The 18,887-nt window shown below is 40.3% G+C and overlaps 2 protein-coding genes across 2 annotated transcripts; one reads left to right on the forward strand and one right to left on the reverse strand.

Annotated features, from left to right (window-relative positions):
• Positions 1-1,053: 1,053 nt before the first annotated feature.
• On the forward strand, positions 1,054-6,932 carry LOC106812423 (anaphase-promoting complex subunit 4-like). Its single transcript, XM_014816300.1, has 5 exons — positions 1,054-1,436; positions 1,853-2,048; positions 2,283-2,724; positions 5,701-5,812; positions 6,482-6,932. Exons 1-5 carry the CDS (start codon positions 1,137-1,139, stop codon positions 6,641-6,643), a joined length of 1,212 nt encoding a protein of 403 aa, XP_014671786.1. The 5' UTR covers positions 1,054-1,136; the 3' UTR covers positions 6,644-6,932.
• A 945-nt stretch (positions 6,933-7,877) lies between these two features.
• Positions 7,878-15,438, reverse strand: LOC106812422 (equilibrative nucleoside transporter 1-like; the record flags this gene model as incomplete). The annotated part of the gene is given in 7 exon segments (XM_014816299.1): positions 7,878-11,303; positions 11,551-11,747; positions 12,013-12,098; positions 14,310-14,418; positions 14,558-14,659; positions 14,822-14,968; positions 15,353-15,438. Coding segments are annotated over 7 exon segments (848 nt in total), but the record flags the coding sequence as incomplete, so codon positions are not given.
• Positions 15,439-18,887: the final 3,449 nt, after the last annotated feature.

Genomic DNA, 18,887 nt, shown 5'->3' on the forward strand with positions numbered 1-18,887 from the left:
CTAATGCCATTGGATGGTGGCGCCTCTGGCAGATCATTATATCTTCCCTGAGACCGATTGAAAGTTATCTGGCGTCAGTGAGGTTGTATAGGTGTACATTATATTACATCTGTATGTACTATGCGTGCGTGCGTGAGTGCATGCGTTCGTGTATGGACAGGTGTACGCTCGTGTGTGTGCATGATTGCGTGCGTGCGTGCGTTCGTGCGTGCGTTAGGATGAGCGCAGGGATGTGTGGCGTACGTGCGCGCGTGCACTGAAGAATACAGGTAACTTTATGTACACATACCTGAAAATGCTACCCATGAAATAATCTATGGACAATTCCACGTATGCGCCATAAAATTTCCTAAACATGAACAGGACATTTCCTGTAATTATTATGCAGGAAACATGAAATGTTTTCATGTATTTTTCCAAGAGGGTAATGCTAAATTGCTTTTTGGGCCAAATGACACCAGTTGGTAACTTAATTGATTATGACAGTTTCATCAACATTTTAGCTATGACTAACATAAGGTAAGGAAATTAGTGGATTTTCGTGATATAGGAACCTTATACGCCATTTAAAATATAATGCATAAAATATTTATATCTGGTAAAAGTGAGTTGTTAACAGACAGGGTCATTGTTGTTTAAAGTGGATAAACCTCGCAACAAAAAGCCTACATGCACCTACTGTGAGTATACTGGCAGTATGCAAATATCACGAAATGTTCTCATTGAGCCAGAAATGTGCTCCGAACTAGAGGATTTTGAAACAACGTCCGACAGAGTTATTCGGCGAATAAATACACATAAATTATGTTGAGCGAAGGGGTACGCAAATAGTTCCTGGAAAGAAAACACTATATATTTGTTTGCTGATTGCATAAGTAATGTGGATAACATGTGATTTAAACAAATTTCACAATTCTGTACCGAACAAACATGTAATAATGAATTATAACTTGTTTTATCATTGAAAAGAACTGTTAACGGTCGCTCGGCTGTGTCCCGGATGTATAAACATCACTGTGGCGCTACTTTCATAAGACAACTCGTTTAGATTTTGTGAAGAAATGTTATAAAAGTAGCAATAAAAATGAGGTGTAGTGAATTTTTGCAACATAGACGAGCTCACAGTAGGTATATCTATGCATTTTGCTGCGAGAACATGCCGTTTTAAGGATTTGTCTACAAGGTTAAGATTTTTATGCTGCAGAGAACGAATCGGCTCTATTCTCTACCTTCTATTCTATGTTGCAGTGATTTTGCGGCTGTCTGATGAAACACCCATGGCAGAAATCAACAAGGTCACGCAGCAGGATTTAGCATTTGTGGCCGAGTTTTTGAAGGAGAGTTTTACTGAGGAGCAAAGTGTTCCTCCGCAAGTAAAGACTGAAGTATCCAGTGATCAGGCGAAACCTAGTTTTCACCTGGAGAGAGTTGGCCAGGTTGGTTTCTGACCAACCATCAAGATTCAATAAAAATAATGACTCCAATTACGCAAACACAACTTTAATTCAGACTTTTTATGTTAAGATTTACGTAGGTTCACATACGTGGTACCTGAATGGAATTTCTTCTTGATGTGGAAAATTTAAGATAGAAACTGAAATGTAATATAATAATTCAGGGTGAAAACGGGTGCCAGACCTCTCACATTAGGAATTCAAGAAGATATTTTTTTGTAAATTGGCATTTGACTGCATACTCACGAGTGTCATAATATAGACATAATATAGTAGTCTATAATATGACATTCCTGATACTATCAGGTTAAATACCACTCTGGTGTGTAGACAGCATACTTTACACAAGTGTTGTACATGTGTAAACTCTGTGATGGTTGATGGGTTTGTTTCCACAGTACCTAAAGGATGAGCCACTGCATTTCCCCCCAGACACTTCTACTAACCCCTGGGAACAGGTGCTATCCGAGAATGCCAATCTGCGAGACCACAAATCACACTTTCCTCATGACACAAAGAAGTCGCTGATACAGCAGTACTCCGAGTTGAAGAGAATCCTTGACGATGTTTTTGACCAGCCAGCATTTGTGATAGGTGTTTTTCATTAGTCCTACAATGTTTTGTGTCACATTTAACTGTCAAGACATTTAATGCTTGTGTGGTTATACATTAATTTGGTGTAGCTTATATATATATACAAGCTGGATTTAACATATTGAGGTTTTCTTCTCATGGCTGATTTTTAAATTCGATTATTGTTGATTTTCAGATTAATAGTTGTATTTTAGTGGAGCAGACCAGTAATTGAGCACGGTTTCTTTGTATTAGGTAAAACATTCAGTGTGTCCGCATCAAGACTGCTGTTCCGGAGCACCGATGCCAACTCGAACTTACTCGGTAGAGTCACGCAGCTGAACAGTGCCGGCAGCTCGCTGCTCACCACATTTATGCTCAAACAATCCTCCTGCGCCACCAAAGCGCTGCACATGCTTAAGCAGACGACCGGCGATCCGTCGAGCCTCAGTGTCATGGTCGTACATTTTGGACCAATCAGATCTCAGGATGACTCAGTGACGTCACCCGCGCCGGCGATGGCGAGTGAGCTTCACGTCGTTAAGGACGTGCGCTATTACGACGAGGACACCATGTCCGTGCTGCTGCACCAGGAGACAGCGGATGCTGTTCCAATACTCGCCCAGGTGCCACTCTGCGAACTGAAGTCATGGTCGTCGGTGGGAGGTGCTGCCGATCTGACGCAGTGTTTACAAACGTAAGCAATACCTGCAAAGTGAGCTCATTGATAATTCAAGACCGATGTGCTTATCATGTGTGTGTAGAATGTTCTGGTCTATTTTGAGTATGCAATTTGTGCAGATATATATATTATTCTGTTTTGATGAAAATTAAAGTAATGATAGACCAAAATATCTGGAATGCATTATCGCTAAACGTAATATGAATCAGAATACTTGTACACGTTGGCAGCACTTATGTACCTGTGTATGCACCCACTGCCTCAATGCTCGACTTCAGAGCTTAATTCATTTGAAACCCCATTTTAATGCAACTTACAACAAGTTATACAAGTTCTGGTACATAGCACCTGAAGCTAATTAAGGCATTGATGTGGAATGAAATATTTATCTTCATTTTTAGCTCATCTGACGTAGTCACTGTCAGATGCAGTTTGTAGAATCGCATGATCGTGCGTCCGTGCATCCGTCAACAGTTGGGCACAAATCTTAACCGCTCGACGTACGGTCTCGATATTCGGGACGTCGGTGGGGGGGGGGGGGGGGTTGATCGTGAAAAGGACTCAGGATGACAAATTTGGGGGCCAAAGGTCGAGATGTGTAAACGGAGGGGGAATATTTTCCCCTCAACTTAAGGTATAGGAGGAAATAATACGGAATTGCGGCACAAACCTTAACGGCTCGACCTATGCTCTTAATATTCGGTGTAGTGTGATGGGCAGGAAACCCATCACCAGTGCGAAATTGGAGATCACAGGTCAAAGGGCAGTAGGGGAAAGGTCAGATATCAGACATTTTCTGAGGACATGGCCTAATGGACAGAGTGAAAAACGTTTTTGTTTCAGCGCTGACCTACCATTTTTATCACTTTATTGAAAGGGACATGAAATGTGCTTTCCACTGACGTGCGAATAGTAAGTGTCTGATAACCTTTTGACCCTCAAGAGGGTTAAACATGGATTCCTGAAGTGCCTCAATGAGGTCACAGTGTTGTCATATTAATGGCACATCCATAATCTAGAAACCCAATAAGCCTGGATAGCCGAACGAGTACAGCACAGGCGTCACGGCTCAAAAGTCGTTGGATCCAATCCCATTTGATTTTTTATTATTTACCTGTTTTCTGTATTTTTTATATTTTTTTCCAATTAACGCAAATATTTACATGATTTATTTACAACAATTAATAACAACAAATAGTTTTTACATTTTTTTTTTTTTAGCTCATCTGACATAGTCAGATGCAGCTTGTAGAATCGCATGATCGTCCGTCCGTGCGTCCGTCCGTCCGTGCGTCCGTGCGTCCGTTCGTCAACAGTTGGGCACAAATCTTAACCGCTCGACGTACGGTCACGATATTCGGGACGTGGGGGGGTAATCCGAAAACGAGTTGGGATGTCGAAGCTGTGAGAATGAGGAAGCGAGAGAGAGAGAAATATAGAATGAGAGAGAGAGAGAGAGAGAGAGAGAGATAGAATGAGAGAGTGAGATAAATAGATAGAGAATGAGAGATATGGGGGCGGGCAGAAAGGTGGCTGTGTAGCCAGACGGGTAGACAGTAGTACAGTTTGCATGGCCGTGTGTCCGAGTGTAGATAATCCTGGTAACTAACAATACACATTCAACAATACAGTGTGTATTGTTGAACACCTTCTAACAATACACTGTGTATTGTAGTAGGTACCTATGAGCTTTCAACAATACACTGTGTATTGTTGAACACCTTCTAACAATACACTGTGTATTGTAGTAGGTACCTAACAACAGTGTATTTAAATATTCAATTTCATTTTCAATAAATTCAATCAAATCAATCAAATAATTTCAATAAATTAATTTAAATAAATGTCAATTTCAAGTTTACAAATCAAAAAGTAAACTAATTAAAAAAAAAGAAAAAAAGTGTATTGTTATAAGATGTTCAACAATACACAGTGTATTGTTGAAAGCTCGCTAACAATACACAGTGTATTGTCAAATGCCTAAACATACAACACACTGTGTATTGTTAGTTACCAGGATTATCTGCCGAGTGTGTGTCCATTGCAAATGGTCTTTGATTGCAACTAGTCTGCGATCAGACAGTAGGTCAAGCATGCACTGGTCAGCCATTCGATTGCGTTGGTCCCATCGCAATGCCAATGCATAGTGAAATGCAATAGCTGACGTGCCGAAAAGACACCGTTATTGATAGACAACAAAGAACAACATCAGAATTCCAGATTTCGAATTCATAGCATATATATAATCATTCTAAAACTAAGTCATAATTTCTAGTAATTGTCGCGAATTTTCTTACCCGCCCTTAATCGCAAATAATTTACTAGAGTTTTAGCGAAGATGAACTTTGCGGGACCTTGCGTGTCCGTAGCAATAAAGCCAAAGAATATTTCACCATTTCAGTGTCATGAGATTTCTATATACAACATTATATTCTCGCATTCTATGGCGCAGCTCATTATGTGTTATAACTAGCCGAACGATTTATTGTGACATGCATGTAGTAAACAAACATATCTAAGCCGTCTCTGCGAACTTTAGAATGAAAACTCGACAGAGTTCTTTACGTAGAGTGAGCAATAGGTTGCTGCAGGTTTCTAAAATGATGTGTACGCAACTGCGTATCTGCATATCTGCGCCTAACAAAGGTGTCACTACGCACAACTTAAATGTTACGTTTATAACCGTAGCAACAGACCTCAGATGAGCCCAGACGCTCTGCGGCTCTTGTTTAATAGGGTTAGGTTTGGGGTCACAATGCACCATAAAACAGGGGTTTCAGGCACGCGATTTGTATCAACCAATGGGACTTGGGAGGAATGCAGAAGGTTGCTGAAATGATGTGTACGCAACTGCGTATCTGCATATCTGCGCTTAACAAAGGTGTCACTACGCATGACTTAAATGTTATGTTTATAACCGTAGTAACAGACCTCAGATGAGCCCAGACGCTCTGCGGCTCTTGTTGTGCTTTCACATTGCCTCTGCTCCAGGTTAGTACCAGTAGATGGATCTCACTTGCTAAACCCTACCAACTGCAGATGCCTGGAGAACATGAAGGCAGCAGCCCTGGCAGTCAGTGGAACACGCAAAGTGGCATGTGTGGTAAGCAGGCATTGATTTAATGAGGTCAACATCCGTCTTCCACACCTACGTTCTAGAATTGATTACGTGCAGACCCCACCTTTTTAGCCTGGCGATAGTCATACATATTTCATGTTCTTGCATTTGTAAATCATAGATACAGCTCTATATAGTCAGCAGGGCAAATGTAGTGTAGACGACGTATACAGTACAGCTAGTATACTTGCTTTAGTAATGCATATTAGTTTCATTAATTTAATAGTAGAATAAGTGAATGTAAACAACTGTACCACATATTCATCAAGGTATGTGTAAACTCTGTAATAGCTCAGTATGATATTGCAATTTCAACTGTGAACTGCCATAAAAACAGGTTCCGCACCATGAAAGATGTCAACAAACTAAAAGAATAACAAATATTCATATGCTATACATTAATACATGATTCATAAAACAGTATTATACAATGTGCTTGTATTTTCTGTTATTTTGTATAGCACATTTTTAGGCAATCACTGTTACTGCTGGTGATTTCAAATGAGGGCGTCCGACCGTAAAACGGGATTTAAAACTGCAGACCTGCATTTCTGTTGACCCCTACAAGGATGTCTAAAATCTACCAGCTACCATCTAGCACTGTTGTGATAATGTACATTGAAAACTGACGATCGTGCACCTCTCTCTTTGTAGCTGTTCATGTCACGCAAGAGAGTTCGTCTATTTGAGATGGATGTGGAAGATGAGGAGGAGGACGAGGAGGAGGAGGAGAGTTTAGACATGGCCGACGAGTCAAAGATCGATATCTCTGGAACAAAATCTCCAAGTGATGATGACAAGGAGAATGTCAGCTGAAGAAATATCATCGGTTTGTAGGAAGGTACAGGTGCCATATTAATAACACCACATGACTACACGTGCTGACTGAATGTCGGAAGGAGTCTATGTAATTACACGAGTATAGCAGCATGTGCAGTAAAATGTTGTATATAGCACTGTTTTGTACTGTATCACTCAGAAATATTATTATTTTAACTGTTCAACACTATTGCATTTATCAGATTCTTTCTCCATAAAAAAGACTCTTCAGTACATGTACTTGTATTTGAATTACATGCAATAAAGATAAAATAATAATTATATATATATAAAGAGATTATAATAGAGAAGAGTATGACACCGTTTTAACAGCGTTTTGCATAGTTTTCAACTTGTAAATTGTATTACAATGCACTTTGTATAGAACTTTATATTTAATGTACTGAATTTATCCTACTAAATAAATTAATATCGGTTAGGTATATAATATTAATAATAATTATATATATATCAAGAGATTATAATAGAGAAGAGTATGACACCGTTTTAACAGCGTTTTGCATAGTTTTCAACTTGTAAATATTCTATCAATATGTGAATAAATATATTCAAACTTTACCTTGTTTTTTATATATATATATAAGGCAGTGTATACAGCCACACGCGTGTGTCTTTAGTTTACTATCCAGCCACATGCTCTCGTAATATTCATATTGCGCGCATACACAAGTAGCTGGGTGGAGGCGGAGTACTTTGTACGCACATAATACGTACACACGTACAAGTACAGGAAATGCATGCACGTACCATGCATATCAGGAGTAGATAATAGGGATATCCCTATTATCTACTCCTGATGCATATACATCGGCTACAGAATCCGCCGATCCGGGAAGAGTGGGAAGGTACGGCTGCCGCGTACGGGACAGAGACACTTCACTCGTAATTCGGACGTTTGAAACAGATAAATACATAAGCCTTAGATCTACATACAGCACCTGAACAAGATCGTAAGACATTTACTAGTGAATATTTTCCACATTCTGAGTAAAAAGAGACATTAATGAAAATATAAATGTACATTTGACACGTTGCTAATAATATTAAATTGGTGTGGTCGTATCCGCTCCACACTGGAGTCGCTATAGACACACGCGTGTGGCTGTATACACTGCCTATATATATAAATATAGCTAGCTCTCTATATTTATATAGCTCTATATGCCCGTAGAGTATGTAACACACTCAAATGAAAGGAAAACATGAGAAGTTATACAAACGACATTTAATGTTTTTATATATTTTGGTATAGTACGATTGGTTCTACCCATTCGCGTTGCCACATGGTGCCCTGTCTTACACTTCACTTGCATCGCTGAACAAATTTCTTAATGCCATGTTCAAACTATAGGTGACACGATTTACAGTAGTGTCTTCCAGAATCTGGCATAAATTACATCGACAGCTATCACTTTCCAAGATATTATTGGCATTCAGGTACATATATACATGCCTTGACATTTTCGTTGACAATTTGCCCAGCCCCATAACTCGGTATGCCATTATCGCACCACCTGGTGGAAGTATGTGTTATATGTTATCACATCATGATACGTGATCTATGGCTATTAATCACCTGAACCTACAAACAACTTTCATAATAACGGAGTAGTCGAAATTATACATTTAACGCAAAATGACCACGCGTCCTACAGAAATTCACACCAAAAGTCACCATGTGCATTAAAGAAACGGTAATGTGCGCGCTAAACCGACCAGGCTCTCCGACTGTTACACGTCGTAGGATTGTAGTAACGTAGTGTTAAGCGAGAAGGGAACTTGTGGCTATGTGCGCGCATATTCTGTGCATAAGTTGCTAGAGATACACAAAATAAAATTACAATTAACGACAAGAGCACCCTTACACATTACGACGTTCACTAAACAAAGGCAAAACTGCTGTAATATTAATGTGCTACATATTTGCTAAGAGTGTACGGTTCATTTAACACATTGTGCTAAATTGTGTTACTATCACTATAGTCACAAATCGGATATGATTATATTTTATATAATCGCACATGTGCCGACACATTAATACAAGTTTAGCTCGGCCTACGAAATAACATTGCTTGTAAACAATAATCCAGGATGGGTTAGTATTATAGTAATATAAATATGATGGGAAATTAAAGGGATAAAAAGTAGTGTAAATGTGAACTTTGAATAGTCACGGAGATACCATGAGTAAAAACACACAAATCTTCTATGGCTAATTAGACAACCGTTATATATGTAAATCAGAAGTAGATAATAGAGAATCTTCCCTATTATCTATTTCTGATGTAAATGAAACTGAAGAATTTCAATTAGGGTGCTCAACTGTCGAATGTAAACAAGAAACGTGGTTTTAGATGTAATATATCATTAGTTGTGATATATTCTTTGCATAATGCATTGAGTGCTTCTGGCGTCTCAGAACAATTGGTATAACGTATCATTATGTAAAAATACAATATAACTAGAAAAAGTAACAATACTGTTTTAGTATTTAGTTTACCGTACGTGCAGTATTTTCGTATTTTGTTGTACTAGTTGAAGCTATTTTGCATTCACACACCTCCACATAATGGCTCTCAACATTAACTTCCTGTGTCCTCAGGCAGCTGTGAAATGACCACACAATATACAATTAATCATTAAAAAAATACTACGGAAGATATTTTTGCTTTTGAATGCAGGAATCACTATATGGTATATATATATGTATATATTTAGTAGTGGTACTTACTGTAAAACGTGGATATACCATTAGCAGGAACATGTCTATCCTTACACATACCTATAGTATAGGTATGTTCATGCTATTATACAACTACACAGGTTTGTAATGAATTATAATAATACACCCGTTTTTAAATAGATAGCTATACTAACCAAAGCTGGACCTTACGTGTATCAGGTGATATGTCTATTAGTACAACATGCACACGTTAACAATCTCACACAATACACAGCACGAGGGCAGTGCACACAGCACAAAGGCGGGCTACAATAAGGTTAACAATGACATTTCTATCGCTTAAATACCGATGCACGCAGGCAATTATTGGTTGTATAACCGATCGCTTATGTCGAGAAGGTTTTCTAGCAGTGACCAACAATTTACCTATCGCTAACACTAATGGTGAATATATGGTCTAAAATTGTGCTTCCTCAATCCAATGGCTGCTGGTGCAATGATAACAACGAATATACCGACATGTCCCACATCGACCAGAAGCCGTTAACACCTGCATAAATACCCTTCTCGTTCTGTGCAATGTGATGTAGACATATCTTCGCTTCTGTGTGGACAAGTGGCAGAGATTCAACTAGACTTTCAGCAGGGATGTCTACTAACAGGGCAGGAACAGTTTCATAAACAATCTATCAGTTGTTTTCAATATAGGCAGTACTGACTACCTGCCGCGAGTGATAAAAAAGCAAAACACGTCAACTGTATAGTATTATCGGCCATTCTATGCCTATTTTCTTTCATTTTCTCCGACTGAGGCAATGACACTTATTATTTTTGATATTCCTTGTTTTTTTTTAAATACTTCTGTTGCCTATAGTATATCGATCAGTATTATAGTACATTGACATTTTTTAAATATACAAGGGACAGTTCTTTGAAAAAAAACAGGACTACCAATAACATTTTAATGGCACATCCAAACAATTAAAATTCATATTTATAAATTAATAGAAACTTTGAGAGGAAATGTGTATCGCAGTAAAATACATAAAACAAACAAGATTAACACAGATCTGAGAGAAACAGCTGACACATCTTTTACCAGCTTATAGTACGAAAGTGAAATAATGTAAAATGTAAGACACAAATTCCCATTTTGTTCGAACGGTATATACTGTTATTACTAACAGTAAGTGTTCATTATGTATTTTCACCTATATCTTACTTTATAAGATAACCTGATCTCTAAACCCTAACCCACTCACACAGCTGGCAGAAACAGGTTCACTGCACAGGGTTCAGAGCTGATCGTGACTAAAAAAAACAACAATCAAAGAGCAAAGTTACCCCCCATAAATCCACCTGAGGGTAACTATAACACTGACTTGCCACTGCCATCTTTATTACCGACGTGACTTTTAAAATGAATGTTAAAGCACCAAACTTCACTTGTGGTATTCATACACTGCATGCACCTGCAACTAGTAATAGCACTGCCACGCAACATTGAGTGTCAAGCGCTATTATAGATGATTTTAACACACACCCACTTCATATTTCATGAAACTACCTACTTCTCACAAATAATCCACAGGTAATGAAGACAGGTTTGGTGTGATTGTTTCTTCTCTGCAAGAATTATATTAACAGTGCTTTAAACAATAATACTGCTGCCAAAATGATATACCCACAGTGCATTAATACAAATTGTGAATTTCTCCGTTGTGAAAAATTGCCAAACAAACCAAGTAGTTGTGTGGAAAAACGTTCCTCATGGCTGAGTGATTGTGTGTCTGTGGGGTGCACAAAGACGCATGTGCATGACGCAGAGGGCTTTAGAATGCCTCAACGAGCTTTGCCATCACCAATGAGAAGTTGACGCCACTGAATATTCCAAAGACGAGGAAGAAGGCTGCCATCATTCCTGCGATGCCAGCATTATGAGGCTCTACCAGGCTAAAACAAGCAAGCCAAGGTTATTATCAGTCAGTGAAGCCAAGCCAATGTTAAACTGTGGCTTCCTTTGGTCTGGGCTATTAATCAGTATTTATAAAATATAATTACATTGCTAGTAGCATTGATTTAGCATTTATAAAACAACATTGACAGTAACATCAACATATCAATGCTTGATTAGCACGGACAGAAACATCTGACCACCCACTTCTAACGAGTATATGCGTACATCTAGAATTCAGCTTACCCTGGCGTGTACATCATAATGAGACTACTTAAGTAGCCACTAGTGAGTGCCATGAAGATGCCAATGGCACAATAAGCATAGTCATTGGCAATGAAGACAGGAAGGGTGCGGACATCCGGTTTGTAGTTGCAAAACAAGATCATCGGGATGAGAAGACCTCGGAGAAGAGTAAAGATCCACAGATAGCGGGGACCCGGCTGTAAAGCAACACCAATGTTATTATCACCTAGCCTTAGCCATTACACACGTTGGGTGCTCACATCGAATAATCCTGTTCTGACAAAAGAATGCTCTTAAAATGGAGTTCCTATCCAGCAAGAATCGAGTCATATAATATTGAGTTCTTTACCTGCAATTCTTTTTTAAATCGTGCCTCTCAACTAGCATGTAACCTAATCATTTTAGAGTTAAAAAAAATATGTAGCAGCTATTATTTCTAATGCACTTTACCTAGACACTTACAAATTTGATGATTCCTGCAAGGAAGTTCCCAATCATCGCAAACGCATTAAAGAACAGGAAGCAAGTCACGGCTGTGAAGTATGTATCTGTAACGAAAATGACACAATTATCACAATACCAATTATGAACTATGCTGATAACGACCTTAAGACAACACTGTGTTGGTTTCGCAACAATCACAGTAATGTTCTCCCCACCTATCACCACTTAACACAAATACAGCAGTTATATTATAATCACAACTATGCTGTGTATGTGAACTATATATCGACAACTCAATGTTTTTATCATTATAACGAGGTGAATACATACATACACACACTCCATCACTGCTACTGCCCTGATTACATCATTTCTTTCCTAAATGGGCCTAGCAATGTATAGCGAGTAGTCAACCGATCTTACCATTGATTGAATAATTTCATCGGCTCTCTATATAGCTCACATGTATAACAAGAGCCGCAGAGCGACTGGGCTCATCTGAGGTCTGTTGCTACGGTTATAAACTCAAAATTTCAGTCGTGCGTAGTGACACCTTTGTTAGGCGCAGATATGCAGATACGCAGTTGCGTACACATCATTTCAGCAAACGTTTTTTTTATTGCAGAGAAAGAGAGCGAGAGAGAGGAAGAGAGAGAGGGGGGGCGAGAGAGAAAGAGAGAGAGAGAGAGAGAGAGAGGGAGAGAGTCAGTCAGACTAAATTGTTTATAAACAAATAACACCCACGCGGCGTGCTACTGTATCAGTTACGTCATCGATTGAAATGTACATTCTGATTTCGCCGCACGGCGTCCAAACCTTCGACGAAGACGGCGGGCAGATGTAAGGCAGACGCACGTATAACGTACAGATTTCTTCAATGTCGGGGAGGATCAACACATTTCGACTGACAGTCAACCATCGGGCTCTGCAGCGTCCACAAGCCAGCATGCTCCACCATATCCCGACATTGCACACTACTGTAACGTCGACGGAGAGAGCCATGCCAAGGACAGTACAAAACTGGCAAATTTTCATTGGTAGGTTTGACGATTTATTTCTGCAATTACTTATCTCAAGATTAGTTAAACTGAAGTTAAGAAAGTAATTCTTTCTGCACTTTTGAGCGCAATATACATTTGACTTATCCTGCCGGGACATTCTTCTCACTCTGTTCCGATAGATGGCGTGCATACTGACTAGGTGCAAGGAATAGATAATCCGAACTAGTTGCTACCTTCGTTTAGCCCATGCTGTGATACTATCAGCCACCCACCTGCGAGGTAGGCCTATTTATTGTTGGCCTTAATCAAAAACAGACGTTTGCGTAAGTGCTATTGACATTGTATTCCCAACGTACAGAATCTCATATAGAGAATGAAGTTCATATATGATTTAAGGCGCGTAAACGTTGTTCAAGTAAGTTTTGCATGCAGAATTTCACTGTGAAATTCAAGTCTTCCACGATCACACAAGTATCATCAAACACAGTTCAGTCCTTTGTTAACAGTCAACAAATCCATGTTTAACCCTCCTCTTGAGAGTCAAAACGTTATCAGACACTTACTCTTTGCACGTCAGTGGAAAGCACATTTCATGGTCCTTTCAATAAAGTGATAAAAATGGTAGGTCAGCGCTGAAACAAAAACGTTTTTCACTCTGTCCATTAGGCCATGTCCTCAGAAAATGTCTGATATCTGACCTTTCCCCACTGCCCTTTGACCTGTGACCTCCAATTTCGCACTGGTGATGGGTTTCCTGCCCATCACACTATACACCGAATATTAAGAGCATATGTCAAGCCGTTAAGGTTTGTGCCGCAATTCCGTATTTCCTCCTATACCTTAAGTTAAGGGGGAAATATTCCCCCTCCGTTGACACATCTTAACCTTTGACCCTTGACCCCTAAATTGGTCATCCCGAGACCTTTTCACGACCCCCCCCCCACCACCACATCCCAAATATCGTGACCGTACGTCGAGCGGTTAAGATTTGTGCCCAACTGTTGACGGACACACGGACACACGAACGGACGCTCATGCGATTCTACAAGCTGCATCTGACTTCGTCAGATGAGCTAAAAATAAAGTTTATCTCAGTTAGATGCATAATAAGTTGTAATTACTTACAACAACAAAATTTTCGTCCATCTCTCCGATAGACTTCCTCAGGTCTGGTGTTTCCAGGTAGATGGCAGCACTGGAAACATCAGTCCTGAGGAAGTCTATCGGAGAGATGGACGAAAGTTTCGTCGTTGTAAGTAATTATAACTTATTATGGATCTAACTGAGATCAACTTTATTTTTATGTGATCTTACCATTGATGATGAAGTTCTGGTCAAGCTTCACGACCTTAACTTGCATCGCAGGGAAGATGGTTAGTGTTACCGTGAAGATAAACCAGATGTTGAAGCACTGGACCCACACCTGAAGCACACAGTACCTCTGTCAGCAACGAACTGCAATCACACTGGGATTGCTCAATTATGCTGCTCTCACAACACAGAACAGACATAAACTACATATGGAAATTAGAACTTTCACTTTTACTATAATGCGCTCCTACCTTCTTAAATATCGAGCCGTACGGAGGAAATTGGCAGCACTTGGTTGTCGTCGATGGCCCTCTTTGTTGGAGAGCTCTTCTTTCGTGATAGCGGAAGAAACGCTATGTGTAACAAAAACCAGCAGTTACAGCCCGATTGACATTGCAGATCCCCTAACGTGTACGCGCCCGGAATCTGCCGACGTGCTTGAAAATGAATGAAATAAGTTCATTGGATTTCGTTGAAAACTATGAAAACTTTTGAAAATGTTGTATGGTACTCACCAGTATAGGCAGAGCAAAGTAGGTGTCGAAGCACATCAACAGGACAAGCAGTGCCGCGATGAAATACCAGATAGCCGACGACTGTGGATCTGGAGCTAGTGTGATGGCTATGATGTTGATCACTGACGTAATGGTCCCACTGAGGTTCTGCAGAAATCGAACAATTACCAGGTTAGTAACGTTCGTCGCTCACGTAGTAAAGTCATCAACGTCAGCAGCAGTAGCAGTAGCAGCAGCAGCAGCAGCAGCAGCAGTCAGCAGCAGTCAGCACGTCAGCAGCAGCAGCAGCAACAGCAACAGCAACGTTAGCAGCAGCAGCAGCAGCAGCAACGTCAGCAGCAGCAGCACATCAGCAGCAGCAGCAGCAGTAGCAGTAGCAACGTCAGCAGCAGCAGCAGCAGCAGCAGCAACAGCATCAGCAGCAGCAGCAGCAGCAACAGCATCAGCAGCAGCAGCAGCAGCAGCAACGTCAGCATCGTCGTTTAACTGATGAGCGGCCATTATACGTTAGAGCTGCTTATGTGTACTTACATTTCCAAGTACAACAGCCCCAGTGTACTTCATTGGCAAAGGTCCTGCCATACCAAATACACTATTTTGGTATATTCCTGTAGCCACTGAAAGTGTGCAAATGTTGGTATTTTCAAAATCAACTTCCCACAACATTTAGTAGCCAACACACTTGTAGTCCGGGAGCCATGGGGTCATACCCTGCACTGAGAGTTAAAGTTTTTTTCTTTGCTGATTCTTGTAGACTAGGTGTTGGTCTTCACTTTCCAGGTGGATGACCACCCGTCACCCTTGAGCAATTTTCGATATTAACCCTTTTGTGTTGAGAGCGTCAACTCAAAAATTGGCGAAAAATTAGGGGTGGGGAAAACAAAAAGTCTACTAGATCTGTTGTTTTTAAATCTAATGGATCATGTGACCACTCAAAATGTTGGTATTTAAGAGCTCTTTCTAATGATAGGTGAATAATAAGGTCACTAGAGGTCAAAAGGTCACAAATGTTTGACCTACCTCGAAATCTTAAATATTGCTTTTAGCACTCCTGCCTTGGCCAAGAACAGGCTATAATGGTGCTTTTTACCCCTAAATTTGTTCAAGGAGATGCCCTGCTATCATTTTAAACTGCCCATGTTCAAATATATTGAATGTTGACCAACCTATTACAAAAGAAAGACAAGTGATGTGCTAAAATAGCTGTTTTTATTACCCAAAAGTTGATAACGCTTACAGTAATCAGATCTGTCGATCTAAAGCAACCATTGCTCCACCACATATTGCAATGGGGAAAGTCAAGAAGCTTAGTCCTAGATTTTGACATATTTTGCCAAACTTGCAGGGTCAAAGGTCATACAAGTACACAGTTAACTGCAGTCAGTTGTTTCGATGAACTGACTGGCATCATTTTAAATAACCAGCCCATAGGTAGCTCCATTATATTTCGTTTTTTTTAAAATGAATTTTCATAAACTAGGCATGCTCTATGTCAAATGTTGGCACTCGTCTACTATTGTCTCAGGCGAAATAAAGAATATGGTAGTCCCATTTTTGGTAAGAAGTCTTTCAGTTCCAGCTCTAACCATCAGCCCTCTCTAGAACAACCAATGCTGTAGCAAGCACAAAACATTGTGCATGGTAAGTGACCAACATCTTTGCATGAACACTTTCTTGAGCATGGACGATCACCAGAACAACCACATTTCATCAAGCGAAGGATATATTCTGGGGCACAAAAGGCATTTCCTGGAAGCGTGACAGGTGTGAGTGTCTTTGTGTCCTTTTCCTTCATCCATCCAAATTCCTCTGGGTCCAACAGAGGGGGATTGTTTTCCTGAAGTGATCGCCAAAGAATGGCTTGGTAGTGTGCACGTTTTACATTTTTTAAGAATGCTTCAGTCGTAGGTGGCAGTGAACATAGTTTGGGAGACGAGGTGACGCCCTTGCCATTTTTAGCAGCCCAAAGCTGAATGCGAACCTGTGACATGTCCACAGCATTTTTCTTACAATAGCAAGCTGATACGAATGTTGTGGCTTGGTTGTAGACATCAGCAAATTCAGCAGTTACGTCACCAACTGCAGACAAGGTGTGGCCAGCCCTAAGGACTCTGATTACAGTTTCTTTACCAATTCCGAAGTATGTGGCAACCGTGTCGCAACCTGAAAGGGCGTGAGCTTGAAGGAGATTTTGAGCGATCATCTGGTGTTTTTTTGCTGTCTCACCAATGTCAATCACCGTCCTACCTTTCACTGGTGATTCCATGATGACTGGGAGTTTGAGGTCACTTCGATCATAATAATAGACTAGTAGNTGGTTGTAGACATCAGCAAGTTCAGCAGTTACGTCACCAACTGCAGACAAGGTGTGGCCAGCCCTAAGGACTCTGATTACAGTTTCTTTACCAATTCCGAAGTATGTGGCAACCGTGTCGCAACCTGAAAGGGCGTGAGCTTGAAGGAGATTTTGAGCGATTATCTGGTGTTTTTTTGCTGTCTCACCAATGTCAATCACCGTCCTACCTTTCACTGGTGATTCCATGATGACTGGGACTTTGAGGTCACTTCGATCATAATAGTAGACTAGTAGGACAAACACATCTGTGTCATCAGACATCACTGTAATGGATTTCCCTTCTCTACTGCACCGCAATACCTGTTGGACAATAATATTGTCCGCTTCCTCATGGGTCGTTGTGAGGTCATGACGTCTTCTGATCCCATCATTTTGAATTTCAAGTGGAGTGTTGCTTTCTGCTGTGATAACTAGCTTGTGTATGCCGGTGCTGTTTGTGTGGAAGATCCTGTCCTGAGACAGTTCATCATAGATGATCTGGATGATCTGTTTCTTGTTTTCAGTGACAGTCAGTCCAACTTTCTGGGCTGGCAGGGTTGTCTTCAGCTTGAGATGGAAGACTCTACTGGCGCCGGCCTCTCTTCCTCCCCTGGCCACAGATTTCGTGCTAAAATCTCTGTAATGGTCGAATACTAGGTACACCTCATAATCCTTCAAGAGTCTTTGAATACGTTCCTTCACATTTGAAACATAATCCTCAACTGTACCAGCCTCGGGCCAGTGGATCACCCAAAGCAAAGCAGAACCGTCTATCACCATCACATCAGTCATGCCTGTTTTTCTACTCGATACTTCTACTTGGAGACTCTTCTTTAGCTGTGACTTGTTTGTGGCAATCCTCATCCCATCAGTGGTAAACATCGATGTTGGCACTGGTGCAAGTTCATGGGAGAGAACATGCTTGATATCAATATCCCGCGAACTGGATAGCAGACCAATGACCCGTGCATAAATGGCATATCCGTAATCTTGTTGTCCCCAATGGATACTCCCTGCTTCCTCACAGTCATTGTAATAACCTTCTTGGGAATGGTTCCATAAAACCCGTCTGGCCATTTTGTTTCAAATTCCTCCATCTGTTTCTTTCCAATATGAACGGAGTTCTGGACATTGACCTCAGCTTTGCCAATTTGCCCAGTTAATTTACGATATTCACTATCCCTTCTGGGTGGTTTGCAGGGTCCATGGGGTCAATGCACATCTCTAGCTTTCTGCGGATAACGATGTTTTGTGCTTGCTACAGCATTGACTGTTCTAGAGAGGGCTGATGGTTAGAGTTGGAACTGAAACACTTCTTACCAAAAATGGGACTACCATATTCTTTATTTCGCCTGAGACAATAGCAGACGAGTGCCAACATTTGACATAGAGCATGCCTAGTTTATGAAAAGATCAAGTATTAATGAGAATTTTTTTTTTTTTAAACGAAATATAATGGAGCTACCTATGGGCTGGTTATTTAAAATGATGCCAGTCAGTTCATCGAAACAACTGACTGCAGTTAACTGTGTACTTGTATGACCTTTGACCCTGTAAGTTTGGCAAAATATGCCACAATCTAGGACTAAGCCTCTTGACTTTCCCCATTGCAATATGTGGTGGAGCAATGGTTGCTAGATCGACAGATCTGATTACTGTAAGCTTTATCAACTTTTGGGTAATAAAAACAGCTATTTTAGCACATCACTTGTCTTTCTTTTGTAATAGGTT

The sequence above is a fragment of the Priapulus caudatus genome, unplaced genomic scaffold (genome assembly GCF_000485595.1).
Source record: "Priapulus caudatus unplaced genomic scaffold, Priapulus_caudatus-5.0.1 Scaffold646, whole genome shotgun sequence".
Taxonomy (NCBI): domain Eukaryota; kingdom Metazoa; phylum Priapulida; class Priapulimorpha; order Priapulimorphida; family Priapulidae; genus Priapulus; species Priapulus caudatus.